At 43.8% G+C, this 17888-nt stretch overlaps 2 protein-coding genes across 4 annotated transcripts in view; one reads left to right on the top strand and one right to left on the bottom strand.

Annotated features, from left to right (window-relative positions):
- niban1a (niban apoptosis regulator 1a) overlaps window positions 1–13893 on the top strand; it is a 71863-nt gene extending 57970 nt beyond the window's left edge. For both annotated transcript variants that reach the window (XM_045687878.2, XM_082957054.1), the window contains exons 8-14: window positions 69–231; window positions 7585–7772; window positions 7984–8130; window positions 10516–10626; window positions 10735–10842; window positions 10953–11064; window positions 11447–13893. In XM_045687878.2, the coding sequence (XP_045543834.1) occupies window positions 69–231; window positions 7585–7772; window positions 7984–8130; window positions 10516–10626; window positions 10735–10842; window positions 10953–11064; window positions 11447–12900 (2283 nt within the window). In that variant the 3' untranslated portion in view covers window positions 12901–13893. The remainder of the gene's footprint in view (window positions 1–68; window positions 232–7584; window positions 7773–7983; window positions 8131–10515; window positions 10627–10734; window positions 10843–10952; window positions 11065–11446) is intronic.
- Window positions 13894–14004: 111 nt separating this feature from the next.
- Window positions 14005–17888, bottom strand: part of kifap3a (kinesin-associated protein 3a) — a 38984-nt gene continuing 35100 nt past the window's right edge. For both annotated transcript variants that reach the window (XM_045687875.2, XM_045687876.2), the window contains one exon: window positions 14005–16790. In XM_045687875.2, the coding sequence (XP_045543831.1) occupies window positions 16670–16790 (121 nt within the window). In that variant the 3' untranslated portion in view covers window positions 14005–16669. The remainder of the gene's footprint in view (window positions 16791–17888) is intronic.

Raw genomic sequence — 17888 nt, 5'->3', positions numbered from 1 at the left:
TGTAGTAGCTACTACAACACATGATCTATGACCCTTACCCTCTGACCTCTCTCTCCTCTGCACCACAGACTATAGAAGCAGCTTATATCCTGGTGCAGGAGTGTCTGTTGGAGGGGCTGTCTGTTCTGAAGGAGGAGTGTAAGATGGCAGCTTGCCAGCAGGAGGTGCTGATACGTTCTGATATGGACTTGATCCTTCACTCTAGAACCTACCTGGAGGGAAAGCTTCGAGGTGAATACTAACTAACAATGGAGAGAGAATCAATCCCAAATCCGCCCCTATACTATAACCATATATAGGGGTCAATTTAGCAAGTGAGTCAGGGGTTTTCAGCTCTCACTCACTGCAAGACAAAGAGGCTAACAGTCAGGCAGAGGACTTGAAGCATTCCATTGTGATTGATCTGTGTGTGTGTGGGGGACCTGGTTATTAGTACTTATTGGCTGCAGCAGCTGAGGTAGGTAGTAGAGGTCGCCCGATTATGATTTTTCAGCGCTGATACCGGTACCGATTATTGGCGGACCAAAAAGGCCGATACCGATTAATCGGGCAATTTTTTTTATTTCTTTATTTGTAATAATGACAATTACAACAATACTGAATGAACACTTATTTTAACTTAATATAATACATCAATAAAATCAATTTAGCCTCAAATAAATAATGAAACATGTTCAATTTGGTTTAAATAATGCAAAAACAAAGTGTTGGAGAAGAAAGTAAAAGTGCATTATGTGCCATGTAAGAAAGTTAACGTTTAAGTTCCTTGCTCAGAACATGATAACATATGAAAGCTGGTGGTTCCTTTTAACATGAGTCTTCAATATTCCCAGGTAAGAAGTTTTAGGTTGTAGTTATTATAGGAATAATAGGACTATTTCTCTCTATACGATTTGTATTTCATATACCTTTGACTATTGGATGTTCTTATAGGCACTTTAGTATTGCCAGTGTAACAGTATAGCTTCCGTCCCTCTCCTCGCTCCTACCTGGGCTCGAACCAGGAACACATCGACAACAGCCACCCTCGAAGCAGCGTTACCCATGCAGAGCAAGGGGAACAACCACACCAAGTCTCAGAGCAAGTGATGTTTGAAACGCTATTAGGGCGCACCCGCTAACTAGCTAGCCATTTCACATCGGTTACACCAGCCTAATCTTGGGAGTTGATAGGCTTGAAGTCATAAACAGCGCAATGCTTGAAGCACAGCGAAGAGCTGCTGGCAAAACGAAAGTGCTGTTTTGAATGAATGTGTACGAGCCTGCTGGTGCCTACCACCGCTCAGTCAGACTGCTCTATGAAATCATAGACTTAATTATAACGTAATAACACACAGAAATACGAGCCTTAGGTCATTAATATGGTCGAATCCGGAAACTATCACGTTTATTCTTTCAGTGAAATACGGAACCGTTCCGTATTTTATCTAACGGGTGGCATTCCTAAATCTAAATATTCCTGTTACATTGCACAACCTTCAATGTTATGTCATAATTACGTAAAATCCTGGCAAATTAGTTCGCAACGAGCCAGGCGGCCCAAACTGTTGCATATACCCTGACTCCGCGTGCAATGAACGGAAGAGAAGTGACACAATTTCACCTGGTTAATATTGCCTGCTAACCTGGATTTCTTTTAGCTAAATATGCAGGTTTAAAAATATATACTTCTGTGTATTGATTTTAAGAAAGGCATTGATGTTTATGGTTAGGTACAGTCGTGCAACGATTGTGCTTTTTTCACAAATGCGCTTTTGTTAAATGATCCCCCGTTTGGCGAAGTCGGCTGTCTTTGTTCGTAAAAAATTGTCTTCACCTTCGCAACGAGCCAGGCGGCCCAAACTGCTGCATATACCCTGACTCTGTTGCAGAGGTGACACATTTTCCCTAGTTAAAAGAAATTCATGTTAGCAGGCAATATTAACTAAATATGCAGGTTTAAAAATATATTCTTGTGTATTGATTTTAAGAAAGACATTGATGTTTATGGTTAGGTACAAGTTGGAGCAACGAGAGTCCTTTTTCGCAAATGCGCACCGCATCGATTATATGCAACGCAGGACAGGCTAGATAAACTAGTAATATCATCAACCATGTGTAGTTAACTAGTGATTATGATTGATTGATTGTTTTTTATAAGATAAGTTTAATGCTTGCTAGCAACTTACCTTGGCTTCTTACTGCATTCGCGTAACAGGCAGGCTCCTCGTGGAGTGCAATGTAAAGCACGTGGTTAGAGCGTTGGACTAGTTAACCGTAAGGTTGCAAGATTGAATCCCCAAGCTGACAAGGTAAAAATTTGTCGTTCTGCCCCTGAACAAGGCAGTTAACCCACCGTTCCTAGGCCGTCATTGAAAATAAGAATGTGTTCTTAATTGACTTGCCTGGTTAAAAAATATTTATAAAATATATACACTGCTCAAACAAATTAAGGGAACACTTAAACAACACAATGTAACTCCAAGTCAATCACACTTCTGTGAAATCAAACTGTCCACTTAGGAAGCAACACTGATTGACAATAAATTTCACATGCTGTTGTGCAAATGGAATAGACAACAGGTGGAAATTATAGGCAATTAGCAAGACACCCCCAATAAAGGAGTGGTTCTGCAGGTGGTGACCACAGACCACTTCTCAGTTCCTATGCTTCCTGGCTGATGTTTTGGTCACTTTTGAATGCTGGCGGTGCTTTCACTCTAGTGGTAGCATGAGACGGAGTCTACAACCCACACAAGTGGCTCAGGTAGTGCAGCTCATCCAGGATGGCACATCAATGCGAGCTGTGGCAAGAAGGTTTGCTGTGTCTGTCAGCGTAGTGTCCAGTGCATGGAGGCGCTACCACGAGACAGGCCAGTACATCAGGAGACGTGGAGGAGGCCGTAGGAGGGCAACAACCCAGCAGCAGGACCGCTACCTCCGCCTTTGTGCAAGGAGGAGCAGGAGGAGCACTGCCAGAGCCCTGCAAAATGACCTCCAGCAGGCCACAAATGTGCATGTGTCTGCTCAAACGGTCAGAAACAGACTCCATGAGGGTGGTATGAGGGCCCGACGTCCACAGGTGGGGGTTGTGCTTACAGCCCAACACCGTGCAGGACGTTTGGCATTTGCCAGAGAACACCAAGATTGGCAAATTCGCCACTGGCGCCCTGTGCTCTTCACAGATGAAAGCAGGTTCACACTGAGCACATGTGACAGACGTGACAGAGTCTGGAGACGCCGTGGAGAACGTTCTGCTGGCTGCAACATCCTCCAGCATGACCGGTTTGGCGGTGGGTCAGTCATGGTGTGGGGTGGCATTTCTTTGGGGGGCCGCACAGCCCTCCATGTGCTCGCCAGAGGTAGCCTGACTGCCATTAGGTACCGAGATGAGATCCTCAGACCCCTTGTGAGACCATATGCTGGTGCGGTTGGCCCTGGGTTCCTCCTAATGCAAGACAATGCTAGACCTCATGTGGCTGGAGTGTGTCAGCAGTTCCTGCAAGAAGAAGGCATTGATGCTATGGACTGGCCCGCCCGTTCCCCAGACCTGAATCCAATTGAGCACATCTGGGACGTCATGTCTCGCTCCATCCACCAACGCCACGTTGCACCACAGACTGTCCAGGAGTTGGCGGATGCTTTAGTCCAGGTCTGGGAGGAGATCCCTCAGGAGACCATCCGCCACCTCATCAGGAGCATGCCCAGGCATTGTAGGGAGGTCATACAGGCACGTGGAGGCCACACACTCTACTGAGCCTCATTTTGACTTGTTTTAAGGACATTACATCAAAGTTGGATCAGCCTGTAGTGTGGTTTTCCACTTTAATTTTGAGTGTGACTCCAAATCCAGACCTCCATGGGTTGATAAATTGGATTTCCATTGATTATTTTTGTGTGATTTTGTTGTCAGCACATTCAACTATGTAAAGAAAAAAGTATTTAATAAGATGATTTAATTCATTCAGATCTAGGATGTGTTATTTTAGTGTTCCCTTTATTTTTTTGAGCAGTATATATATATAGATTTTTATTTATTTATATATATATATATAAATAAATAAAAATCGACAAATCGGTGGCCAAAAATACCAATTACCGATTGTTATGAAAACTTGAAATCGGCCCTAATTAATTGGCCATTCCGATTAATCGGTCGACCTCTAGTAGGTAGAGAGAGCGCTGCTTTTAGATGAAAGGGAAGGTGCTAATGCTATCTTCTATTTCTTGACATGATACTGTCTGTGCATCCACATGAGAGCTAACATGGCAGGTTAACTATAGACTCATCCCCTTATTGTTTTGTTCTGTTCAGTGTTGTTGACATTGATACCTAGCTGACTCCCTGTGAGAGTGACTGTTTCTGTTGAGTCAGCAGGTGCCACTCACCAGGTCAGATAACTCTGAACACAGGGCTTTATACAATATTGATCTCCATTAAAACAAAGAGTTTACACAGGAGCCATGCCAATACCCTCCATCAAATGAGTTACAATTATCCAACTTAGACAGCAGCACTTAAGCTAACTTGTTTGATATTCTGCTTTTGTTAGAACAGAAGCACTATAAATGAAATCCAGAGAGAGCACAAACTGTGATTCAGTACCGTACTGTATCTTGCTCTATTGACCTAGCCCTAGCTTGTGATCTGAGGCATGTACAGTGCATTCGGAAAGGATTTAAGCAAGAAATACTAAGAATGATATGTAAAGCAGTAGATATATTAGAGTGAGCTATGTCAAGAATCCAGGAAAAATAAATATAATGAACAAAAATAGTGCATTTGGAAAGTATTCAGACCCCTTGACTTTTTCCACATTTTGTTGCGTTACAGCCTTATTCTAAAATTGATTAAATAGTTGTTTTTGTCATCAATCTACATACAATACCTCATATTGACAGAGCAAAAACAGGTTTTTAGAAATGTTTGATAATTTATTACATTTAAAAACATAATTACCTTATTTACAGTTGAAGTTGGAAGTTAGGTTGGTTGGAGTTATTAAAACTCATTTTTCAAACACTCCACAAATGTCTTGTTAACAAACTATAGTTTTTGAAAGTCGGTTAGGACATCTACTTTGTGCATGACACAAGTAATTATTCCAACAATTGTTTACAGACAGTTTATTTCACTTATAATTCACTGTATCACAATTCCAGTGGGTCAGAAGTTTACATAGACTAAGTTGACTGTGCTTTTAAACAGCTTGGAAAATTCCAGAAAATGATGTCATGGCTTTAGAAGCTTCTGATAGGCTAATTGACATCATTTGAGTCAATTGGAGGTGTACCTGTGGATGCATTTCAAGGCCTACCTTCAAACTCAGTCCCTCTTTGCTTGACATCATGGGAAAATCAAAAGAAATTAGCCAAGACTTCAGAAAGAAATTTGTCGGTCTCCACAAGTCTGGTTCATCCTTGGGAGCAATTTCCAAGTGCCTGAAGGTACCACGTTCAACTGTAAACAATAGTACGCAAGTATAAACACCATGGGACCACGCAGCTGTCATACCGCTCAGGAAGAAGACGCGTTCTGTCTCCTAGAGATGACCGTACTTTGGTGCGAAAAGTGCAAATCAATCCCAGAAAAACAGCAAAGGACCTTGTGAAGATTCAGGAGGAAAAAGGTACAAAAGTGTCTATATCCACAGTAAAACGAGTCCTATATCGACAAAACCTGAAAGGCCGCTCAGCAAGGAAGAAGCCACTGCTCCAAAACTGCCATAAAAAAGCCAGACTATGGTTCGCAACTGCACATGGGGACAAAGATCGTACTTTTTGGAGAAATGTCCTCTGGTCTGATGAAACAAAAATATAACTGTTTGGCCATAATGACCATCGTTATGTTTGGAGGAAAAGGGGGAATGCTTGCAAGCCGAAGAATACCATCCCAACCGTGAAGAACGGGGGCGGCAGCATCATGTTGTGGGGGTACTTTGCTGAAGGAGGGATTGGTGCAGTTCACAAAATAGATGGCATCATGAGGCAGGAAAATGATGTGGATATATTGAAGCAACATCTCAAGACATCAGTCAAGAAGTTAAAGCTTGGTCACAAATGGGTCTTCCACATGGACAATGACCCCAAGCATACTTCCAAAGTTGTGGCAAAATGGCTTAAGGACAACAAAGTCAAGGTATTGAAGTGGCCATCACAAAGCCCTGACCTCAATCCCATAGAAAATTTGTGGGCAGAACTGAAAAAGCGTGTGCGAGCAAGGAGGGCTACAAACCTGACTCAGTTACACCAGCTCTGTCAGGAGGAATGGGCCAATATTCACCCAACTTATTGTGGGAAGCTTGTAGAAGGCTACCCGAAACGTTTGACCCAAGTTAAACAATTTAAAGGCAATGCTACCAAATACTAATTGAGTGTATGTAAACTTCTGACCCACTGGGAATGTGATGAAAGAAATAAAAGCTGAAATAAATCATTCTCTCCAGTATTATTCTGACATTTCACATTCTTAAAATAAAGTGGTGAGCCTAACTGACCTTAGACAGGGAATTTTACTAGGATTAAATGTCAGGAATTGTGATATACTGAGTTTATATGTATTTGGCTAAGGTGTATGTAAACTTCCGACTTCAACTGTACATAAGTATTCAGACCCTTTGCTATGAGACTCGAAATTGAGCTCAGGTGCATCCTGTTTCCTTTGATCATCCTTGAGATGCTTCTACAACTTGATTGGAGTCCACCTGTGGTAAATTCAATTGATTGGACATGATTTGGAAAGGCTAACAAGGCAGGTTATCTACAGTTGAAGTCGGAACTTTACATACACCTTAGGCAAATACATTTAAACTCACAATTTCTGACATTTAATGCTGTGGGGATGTTTTTCAGCGGCAGGGACTGGGAGACTAGTTAGGATCGAGCGGAAAGATGAACAGAGCAAAGTACAGAGAGATCCTTGATGAAAAGACCCTAAGCACACAGCCAAGACAAGGCAGGAGTGGCTTTGGGACAAGTCTCTGAATGTCCTTGAGTGGCCCAGCCAGAGCCCGGACTTGAACACGATCGAACATCTCTGGAGAGACCTGAAAATAGCTGTGCAGCGACGCTCCCCATCCAACCTGACAGAGCTTGAGAGAATCTGCAGAGTAGAATGGGAATAACTCCCCAAATACTGGTGTGCCCAAGAAGACTTGAGGCTGTAATGGCTGCAAAAGGTGCTTCAACAAAGTACTGAGTAAAGAGTCTGAATACTTATGTAAATGTGATATTTCAGTTGTATATTTTTAACACATTTGTAAACATTTCTAAAAACCTATTTTTGCTTTGTAATTATGGGATATTGTGTGTAGAATGATTAGGGGGGAAAAAACCATTTCAATCCATTTTAGAATAAGGCTGTAACGTAACAAAATGTGGAAAAAGTCAAGGGGTCTGAATACTTTCCGAATGCACTGTATCTATGAATCTCTTTCCTCCTGTAGCCAGTGTATCAGAGTAGCTAATGATTGTTTCCTCCTGTAGCCAGTGTATCAGAGTAGCTAATGACTCTCTCCTCTTATAGCCAGTGTATCAGAGTAGCTAATGATTATCTCCTCCTGTAGCCAGTGTATCAGAGTAGCTAATGACTCTCTCCTCTTGTAGCCAGTGTATCAGAGCCAGCAGAGAAGTTATTTTCGGAGGGCGTGCAGCCCTACCTGGCCTCCATACTGGAGGAGCTCATGGGACCAATCAGCTCAGGGTTCCAGGAGGCACGGCTCCTAATTGACAACCAGATGGACCAACTGTGTCAGGACTTCCAGGAGGGCGGCGTTACCGACAAACTCAAGCAGGTGCGGACTTCCTCTCCTCCTTAAACAATCCTGTCCGAGCTATCATTTCTTAAATCCTTTACCGTCAAACCCGGAGGTTCTGCTGATCCCATTCACACCCATTTCTTCCTTTCCGTTCCTCCCCTTTTTCCACACTCCTTCCCATCTCCCATCCTCGTCATCCATTTTTTACCTCTCATCCCCCTCTCCTTTCCTCTGTTCCTCTCTCCAGGCCCTGGCTAAGCTGAGTAAGCCCAACCTGTTGAGTTGTTACCAGAGGATCAACTCTCTCCACGACCAGCTGCATGACCTGCAGGAACGCTTTGGCTTCTCCAACATCAGCAATCTGGTCCACAGCACCCAGATAGACCTGCAGCAGGTACACACACACACACACACACACACACACACACACTGCATACAGACAGTACTGGTTCGAGATCAATCATCATAAATTGCTCTCTGTCAGTCCTCTCTAAGTGACCTAGTAACATTCTCCAGACATCAATACTCCTCACAATGTGTCAGTTGTTGGGAATCAATCAGAACTAGATCTAACTCTGATGCCCTAACTGATCTGATGATCTAACTAGTAATGGACAGTTAGTTGTGTTATTCATTGATGAGCTCCAAGTTCATAATAATAATATTAACTTTATTTGTATTGTGCTTTTCAATACAAGTGACAAAGTGCTTCACATCATCAAATCATTTAAAAAAGCACTAACAAAGAAATAAATACAGGAGGAAGGACAATTCAAAAATATAGCTAATTCAAATCATACATTGGAATCATACATTAAAAGCATCTTTATAAAAGTGTGTCTTCAACAGGGATTTAAAAAGAGACACTGAATCTGCAAGCCTGATCTCCTCTGGCAGACCACTCCAAAGTCTAGGGGCTCTAATGGTAAATGCCTGGTCTCCTTTGGTTTTCAACCTAGACTTTGGACTGGTCAATACTGCCCTGCCACAGGGTATCAGGCTGTGTCTTGGCTCATAGGGAGATATTAGATCGGAGAAATAAACCAAGCCTGGCCTTAAACGTGATTAATAACATTTTTAAACATTTTCTAAAAGTGACTGGTAGCCAATGTAGAGAAGCTAAAATAGGTCTGATAGGGTTCCATTTCCTGCTGCCTGTTAAAAGCCGAGCTGCAGCATTTTGAACTAACTGTAGACGATGGAGTGATTTCTAACTGAGACAGAGTTACAGTAATCTAGGCGTGAGGAAATAAAAGCATGTACATTGTAACTTTCTCCAGATCAGTGACTGAAATAAAATACTTGACTTTAGCTATATTTCTTAGATGATAAAAGCAGAACTGGACAACCTTTTTTACATGCGGCTTGAGGTTAAGGTCAGGGTCAAAGAAGACGCCAAGGTTTCTGGCCGTAGGCTTTACATTGGTGAACAAATGGCCAAGGTTATTTACAATCTGGGTTCTAGCAAGGTGGGGGGACCAAATAAACCAACCTCATTTAATATCATTAAATGGAGAAAATTGTGAGACATCCAACATTTGATGTCAGCAAGACACTTGTGAAGGGTAGCGACGCTAGCATGGTCACTGGTGAAGGGTAGCTACGCTAGCATGGTCACTGGTGAAGAGTAGCTACGCTAGCATGGTCACTGGTGAAGAGTAGATAAACTAGCATGGTCACTGGTGAAGGGTAGCTACGCTAGCATGGTCACTGGTGAAAGGTAGCTACGCTAGCTTGGTCACTGGTGAAGGGTAGCTATGCTAGCTTGGTCACTGGTGAAAGGTAGCTACGCTAGCTTGGTCACTGGTGAAGGGTAGCTACGCTAGCTTGGTCACTAGCGAAGGGTAGCTACGCTAGCTTGGTCACTGGTGAAGGGCAGCTACGCTAGCTTGGTCACTGGTGAAGGATAGCTACGCTAGCATAGTCACTGGTGAAGGGCAGCTACGCTAGCTTGGTCACTGGTGAAGGGCAGCTACGCTAGCTTGGTCACTGGCGAAGGGTAGCTACGCTAGCTTGTTCACTGGCGAAGGGTAGCTACGCTAGCTTGGTCACTGGTGAAGGGCAGCTACGCTAGCTTGGTCACTGGTGAAGGGTAGCTACGCTAGCTTGGTCACTGGTGAAGGGCAGCTACGCTAGCTTGGTCAATGGGTCTGATTGGTAAATAAAGATGCATGTCATTTGCATAGCAGTGGAACTGAGGGTTCTCTTCAGTGAGTGAAGTTGAAGCGTGACAGATTCCGTAATAGAAATGTCAAGGTCATTTCTGATTGAGCCGACATATGCAGTGTTTAACATGAATGTAGCCTCTGCTAAAGTGGGAACAATGCATTTTTAAGAAGAGGTTGGACCAGAATTTTTTTAAGTGCCTGGTGACCAGAAATGCTGGTATGGTGTCGGTTACTGTCAATCTGGGATATAATGTTTTCTATCTTTCCTGTAAAGAATCGTAAAAACTGTTTGTAGAGATCAGGAGTTTTGAGCATGTCATTGTTGGGGGGAGGGGGGGGGGGGGAGGGGCAACGACCACAACACGCTCAATTGTCTCATACATAATCTTTTAGTTGTGGGTAGAAATCAGGGTAGAGAAGTAATTCACTCTGTATCTTTAACTGCAGCATTGCTCAGCTTAAAGTTTACTGTTCATTAACCCTTTCTAAGTGTTCTTTTTAAGGCACCAGTCAGGTAATTTAACCAAGATGAGATTCTGGCAGACAGTTTATTCTTTGTTTGTTTTCACTGGTGCCACTGAGGCTGTGCCCTTCCCTGTGCCCTGTTTCAGCTGATTGAAAACGCAGCGTACTCGTTTGAGCTGCTATTCTACAAGGCCAAAGAAAACTGCACAGACAATGTAGGCTCTGCCATGGAGAAGTCCAGGCACATGGTGCTCAAGGTACGCTTTTTATCCATCACTACACATCTGTTTATTAAGAGGAACTCACTGAGACAAGCACTGATCAAAATACATTTTATATGCTAATTACCTGTGTGCGTGTTACAGCAATATGATTACGACAGCAGCACAGTCAGGAAGAGGATCTTTCAGGAGGCCTTGGTGGGGATCACTCTACCTCACATTAAGAAGAACCTGGCCCCAACCTGCAAAACAGTGAGTCAACACACACACACACACACACACACACACACACACACACCTTTTCATCTTCTTAGTATTCTTAGAAAATCACAGCCCATGGAAATAATTGTCTCTGTCTTTAGGAGCTGCAGGGTCTTGAACAGTTCATTGATGCAGACTATTCCAATTTTCTCCATGTGGAGAATATCTATGAAGGCATTCTGCTGCAGACTCTGGACAAGGAAGTCAGCAAAGGTACAGAGTTATTACTTTATTAGACAATTATTACTTTCGTCTTACTCAAATGTAAGGCATATTTCAGGCATTACCCTCTCTATTCACCTACACCAATGTTGTTGTTAATGATGTTGTTGTTGTTGTTAATGATGTTGTTGTTAATGATGTTGTTGTTGTTGTTAATGATTTTGTTGTTAATGATGTTGTTGTTGTTAATGATGGTTGTTGTTGTTGTTGTTAATGATGTTGTTGTTATTAATGTTGTTTGATGTTGTTGTTATTAATGTTGTTAATGATGTTGTTAATAATGTTGTTGTTAATGATGTTGTTGTTGTTAATGTTGTTGTTGTTGTTGTTGTTGTTGTTAATGTTGTTACCTAAACCTCTATTTTTTCTGCAGTGGTGAAGGACGCAGCCAGCCTACAGAAACACAACCTGTTCACAGACAGCAGGGACCCCCTGAGCCAGACCAGCCGCTCCAGTCCCCTCTCCATCCCATCCACCCCCAGCAGCCCAGCCAGGGTGCCATTCTCCCCCACACATCTCCAGACCAAGCCTGAGACCTCTACCTTTATCCAGACCCAGCCTGAGACCCAGCCCCAGGCTGAGGTACCAGCACCAGCCCAGCCTGTCTCTCCTGATCTGAGCAACAGTCTGGCGTTCGTTGGGGGTACACAGGGGGACCCCCCAAGTGTCGTGTTGAAGGCAGAGCAGAACAAGCTGGAGGCGGTGTCAGGGGCCACAGTAGAGATTGAGGCCCTGGGGGCCAGTATTGCACCTGCTGTTACAGCTCCAGTGGAGAAGCTAGTCAAGGTGGAGAACACAGTCAGTATACATGAGACACCTGTAGTGGCTGAGACAAAAACGGAGGACATGTCTGAACCAACTGAGACAGCTCAAGTGGATACCCCTGTCCTAACAGAGACAGAGAAAACACCCACTCCTGGAGATGGTGTGGAGGTGGAGAAGACAGTAGTAATGGGCGTACTAACTACAGTAGCACAAAGCAAAGCCCCTTCCCCCAATCCGTTCCCTGTCCCTGACCCTTCCCCTGTTTGTGTTGTCAAGCCTGTAGCTGTTGAAGATTCACCTATAGCTGTTGAAGATTCAGTAGCAGAGCACATGGCTTCACTCACAATCACCACTGCTGAGACAGAGGCTGAGTGTGAAAGCGGTCCTCCTAACAGTGAACCAGAAGCAGCCTCTAGTGGTGAGCAGCCTGTAACTGCGCAACCAGCAGACGCCAGCCTTGCTGCAGCAGCAGAGACCAAGGATGTGCCAGCCTCATCCTCCGCCATCCCAGATGATGGGGATGATGGAGGGGTTACAGAGAGCGAGTCAGCCCCCTCAGACATCAAGATCCCTGGTGATGATGATGCCACGAGAGCAGCAGCCCCCACTGATGAGGTCAAAGTGTCACAGAGCAACGAAGTGGAGTGGAGCGTTTCTGTGACCTCTAACCTTGCAGTAGAGGTCAGCGTGAGTGAAACACCAGTCGGCATCGCCACCAAGCCCCCTGTAGAAGTATCAGAGGGTAACCCCGATCCCCCTAGCGACGCCCCGGTCTCTGAAGCAACAGGAGGCGTTAACGGAGAAGCTAGCGTTGAAGTCACTGCTGGTGCTTATTCCACCGTAGCATCAGCAGCCAATTTGAATGTAGTCCCTCCACAGCCCCAGCCAGATACCCAGGCCACCCTCCTTGCTGAGCCCACCAAAGAAGCCCTCCAGGCTGTGGAGCCCGCTGAGCCTGCTTCCCGGGCCATGGACTGTGTGAAAGAGATCCAGGACCTGGTGGTGGCGGTGTTTGAAGTGGAGGAGATGGTCCAGCGCCACCCAGGTAGTGATAACATATGAGGGAGGGGTGGCCAGTGAGGTGCCTGATATCACACAGAGAATAAATGAAGAAAAGGACCCCATTCTTTAAATCACTGCAATTGTGAGGAGTATGAAAATGTTGTAGACTATAACCTCGCTGTCGTCGAACCCAATCACTATACTGACTGAGATTACCCTCACCATCAAGTACAAACAATGAACTGTTACACAAGCATAAAACTGCACGCTTCCATAAAATTGCAGTGGTAAAATATGAACATATACAATTGTGTTTGTGAGAAGATTAAAGTAGTGAGATATGGGCATAAATAGAATATCAAGTTAGGGACCAAGAAAAAGCCAATTAATTTGGTACACATCAAATTGACTATTGCAATTGTGTGTAACTATCTCCACTTGTCATTGTGTGTTTTTTTTTAAATATCTCCTATGTCCCTACATATGAATATGCATACATTCTAGATGATTCAGACACCATTTCTGTTACAACAGCACTGCCATATATTGAGTGGGTCTGAGTAGCAATGGGAGGGTTCTACATATGGAGGAAAAGATGTTCTATTCTGTGTGCTCTGACTTGCTGAAGGATTTTTCTCATCAGTTAATATAGAGGGTTATGCATGCTCATACTCAATCACCAGCTAGTCCACCAAGTCCCAGTAAGATACCACTAGATGAGGTTCTACGGTTCTTTCCTAGTGTCTACTGCCTTATTTCCATGAAGGAGGATTACCACCCATTTCCAATAGATGTGGTTGCTATGGAGACTGGTCCAGTGACTTTATTCCTGAATGACTAATAGCCGTGTTGAAACAGCACCTGTTCTTTCATACATGACATGTTACACAGTCATTTTGTGAAGGGGCTATACGCATTTGTGTATGTATATTCAAGTCTGAAAAATATACTGTCAAATAAAGTATGAAGTCTACAAAAACAAGACAGTGCTTGTGTGTTGGGAAAAATACATAAAATAACCCTTTTATTTGCCTATAAAACAAATACAACACATTTACTGTGTGTTTGTCTTCCATTAGAAGTGAAGGTGGAATATTTGTGCTTATGGTGCTGAAAACAATCAATTCAACCACAATCTCAAGCAATTAACTGTTACAATCAGAGTCCGTTTTCAACACTTTATTTTAAATATTGGCCGCAGAAAAATGCTTTTATGATAGTTCTGATGAGCATCACGTACAATGAGATCAACCTAACTAATTGCTAATTTATATAAAAAAAATAACAGGTAAATAAACAATCACTCAATGTTTGTACAAATTCAAAAAGTATTTCCACCACTAACAAAGGTACAGTGAAAAAGTTAGATTCAAAATAAAGTTCAGATGCAATTCAGTGTCTGACTCCACACACAACATTTTCAGTAATACATTCCAGTGGTGTGAGAGAGACAGAGAGAGAGAGAGAGATAATAACGAACTTGCCATGTCAATAAAGTCAATTGAATTGAATTGAGAGAGAGAGAGAGAGAGACAGAAAGAGAGAGACAGAGAGACAAAGAGAGACAGAAAGAGAGTGAGAGACAGAAAGAGAGCGAGAGACAGAAAGAAAGAGAGACAGAGAGACAGAGAGACAGAAAGAGAGAGACAGAAAGAGAGACAGAGAGAGAGACAGAGAGAGAGACAGAAAGAGAGACAAAGAGAGAGAGAGAGACAGAAAGAAAGAGAGAGAGAGAGACAGAAAGAGAGACAGAAAGAGAGACAAAGAGAGAGAGAGACAGAAAGAGAGAGAGAGAGAGAGACAGAAAGAGAGAGAGAGAGAGAGACAGAAAGAGAGAGAGAGAGACAGAGAAAGAGACAGACAGAGAAAGAGACAGAAAGAGAGAGAGAGACAGAGAAAGAGACAGAAAGAGAGAGAGAGACAGAGAAAGAGACAGAAAGAGAGAGAGAGACAGAGAAAGAGACAGAAAGAGAGAGAGAGACAGAGAAAGAGACAGAAAGAGAGAGAGAAAGAGACAGAAAGAGAGAGAGAGAGAGACAGAAAGAGAGAGAGAGAGACAGAAAGAGAGAGAGAGAGAGAGACAGAAAGAGAGAGAGAGACAGAGAAAGAGACAGAAAGAGAGAGAGACAGAAAGAGAGAGAGAGAGACTGCAAAGACAGAAAAGATGGAGAACATCTCAACTGTCAGTCTCCAGAATGAGGTCATCTATAAAATGGCCTGTTTCAGCATGCAGTTAGTTAGTGGACTAAGACAATAAGACTGTGCCACACCAACCAACCTTCTGGAATTTGAAGAAGAAAAAAACATCCTATGGAAAGTAGCGTTGATCAGAAAAACAATGAACCCCAGTACAATATATAACATGAATGTATAATTGAATAATTCAATTCATTCATCTTCAGTTTGTGTTGTTGTATTATGCTACAGTAATACATACTTGTAGTGAACATTGAGATGTATAATATTCCAATAAAAGCTAAAAACAAAATGCCAAATATTGGTTTTTCAGCAACATCACTTAGGTAGCTTAAGATGTGATGTTTTCATTCAATAAAACAGCAACAACATCACTTAGGTAGCTTAAGATGTGATGTTTTCATTCAATAAAACAGCAACAACATCACTTAGGTAGCTTAAGATGTGATGTTTTCATTCAATAAAACAGCAACAACATCACTTAGGTAGCTTAAGATGTGATGTTTTCATTCAATAAAACAGCAACAACATCACTTAGGTAGCTTAAGATGTGATGTTTTCATTCAATAAAACAGCAACAACATCACTTAGGTAGCTTAAGATGTGATGTTTTCATTCAATAAAACAGCAACAACATCACTTAGGTAGCTTAAGATGTGATGTTTTCATTCAATAAAACAGCAACAACATCACTTAGGTAGCTTAAGATGTGATGTTTTCATTCAATAAAACAGCAACAACATCACTGCTAGAGTTTGGACTACAGCACTAGAAGAGATCAGCTGAGATACCAAGGTACTGTTGAACATACAGGAGTGTTGATACTCCTTCATGACCACACAGCATAGCTGGCTAGATGGGATATAGCTGCAGTCAGTCTCTGTGGTGTAGTGAAGAAACCTGGCTAGATGGGACATAGCTGCAGTCAGTCTCTGTGGTGTAATGAAGTTAACCTGGCTAGATGGGACATAGCTGCAGTCATCTGTGGTGTAGTGAAGGTAACCTGGCTAGATGGGATATAGCTGCAGTCAGTCTGTGGTGTAGTGAAGAAACCTGGCTAGATGGGATATAGCTGCAGTCAGTCTCTGTGGTGTAGTGAAGGTAACCTGGCTAGATGGGATATAGCTGCAGTCAGTCTCTGTGGTGTAGTGAAGGTAACCTGGCTAGATGGGATATAGCTGCAGTCAGTCTCTGTGGTGTAGTGAAGGTAACCTGGCTAGATGGGATATAGCTGCAGTCAGTCTCTGTGGTGTAGTGAAGGTAAGCTGGCTAGATGGGATATAGCTGCAGTCAGTCTGTGGTGTAGTGAAAGTAACCTGGCTAGATGGGATATAGCTGCAGTCAGTCTCTGTGGTGTAGTGAAGGTAACCTGGCTAGATGGGATATAGCTGCAGTCAGTCTGTGGTGTAGTGAAGGTAACCTGGCTAGATGGGATATAGCTGCAGTCAGTCTCTGTGGTGTAGTGAAGGTAACCTGGCTAGATGGGACATAGCTGCAGTCAGTCTGTGGTGTAGTGAAGATAACCTGGCTAGATGAGCTTTAGCTGCAGTCAGTCTCTGTGGTGTAGTGAAGGTAACCTGGCTAGATGGGACATAGCTGCAGTCAGTCTGTGGTGTAGTGAAGGTAACCTGGTTTATCTGGAAGCTGCACCAGCGTAGCTGTAGAAGAACTGCGCGTCTGGCCGGATGCCATAGGCCGTGGCGGGGCGCTGTCCAGGGGTCACCGTCGACTGTCCAAACATATCCATATTCATACTGCAGGGACATAAACACGCACAGCTACTGTATGTGTCAGCCCCACAGACAGGAGTCAACATGATGTGAGATGGGTTGAAATACCACCACAAGGTGGCGCTCTGAGACAGTGAACTATTCAGCGACACAACCAGAACACATGGAAGAAGAGAAGGGGTCATAGTATCATGGAATGTAAAATATAAGCTCATTATAAAACTTTATGCAATATTTATCTCACCTAATACATATTCTGCCATAACAATGGAGCTGTGTGACAGGGCACATCTAGCTGCAGCCAACTACATAAAACAGCTAAATGTCAAAACACAGGTCCATTACAGAGGAGGCCAACAGCCAGACACGTCTAACCTGCGTTCCCTCCCTCCACCCGCCCAGCAACCCCGGCCTGTTTGGGGAATGATAAAGGGGCTGTAGCTACAACTGTACAAATCAGTTACCATGGGGGCGTGGATACAAAGGAGGAAAAGCTGTCCGATTTCACGGTCGGTCGTCTCTCTTCTCTGACCAGCTGGTCTGAATGTTCAGCTGTGTGGTCGGGTCAACACGACCGTCTCGTTACCTCAGACTGGGTGTGAGTTAGTTAACTAGACAGAGTGAGTTAACCCCTCGACAAACGACAGCATGTCCCTTCTCTTCCCCTCCACCCTGCTCGTTCCCCCTCTCTCTTGGTCTATACGCAGTCAGTCGCTGGCCCGCCAGGCCGGACATCCTCTAGCTCACTAAAATACGAGCTGTTTGCTTTGCCCCTGCGAGCGCCCATAATTACGTGTTGTTTTTAACCCAAATCACTTCCAACGATCAGTTACGCACCCTGCACCTCCTCTTCCCCATGCCCCATCCCTCCCTCCTTCACTGGGCAGAAATATGTATTTTTCCTTTCCGCACGCTACGGCTGTCAGGGGGGATTTGAGAGGCTAAAAGAGCCTGGAGAAACACTGGAGCTCTGAGTAACACAGCCTGACTGCCTGCCTCACAGGCTGCCTCACAGGCTGCCTCACAGGCTACCTCACAGGCTACCTCACAGGCTACCTCGATAGCTGGCCTGCCTGCCTCACAGGCTGCCTCACAGGCTACCTCGATAGCTGGCCTGCCTGC

This window comes from Salmo salar, chromosome 10 (genome assembly GCF_965601325.2).
Source record: "Salmo salar chromosome 10, fSalSal1, whole genome shotgun sequence".
Classification (NCBI taxonomy): Eukaryota; Metazoa; Chordata; class Actinopteri; order Salmoniformes; family Salmonidae; genus Salmo; species Salmo salar.
Note: the sequence above shows the minus strand (reverse complement) of the source record. Positions and strands in the feature narration are given on the sequence as shown.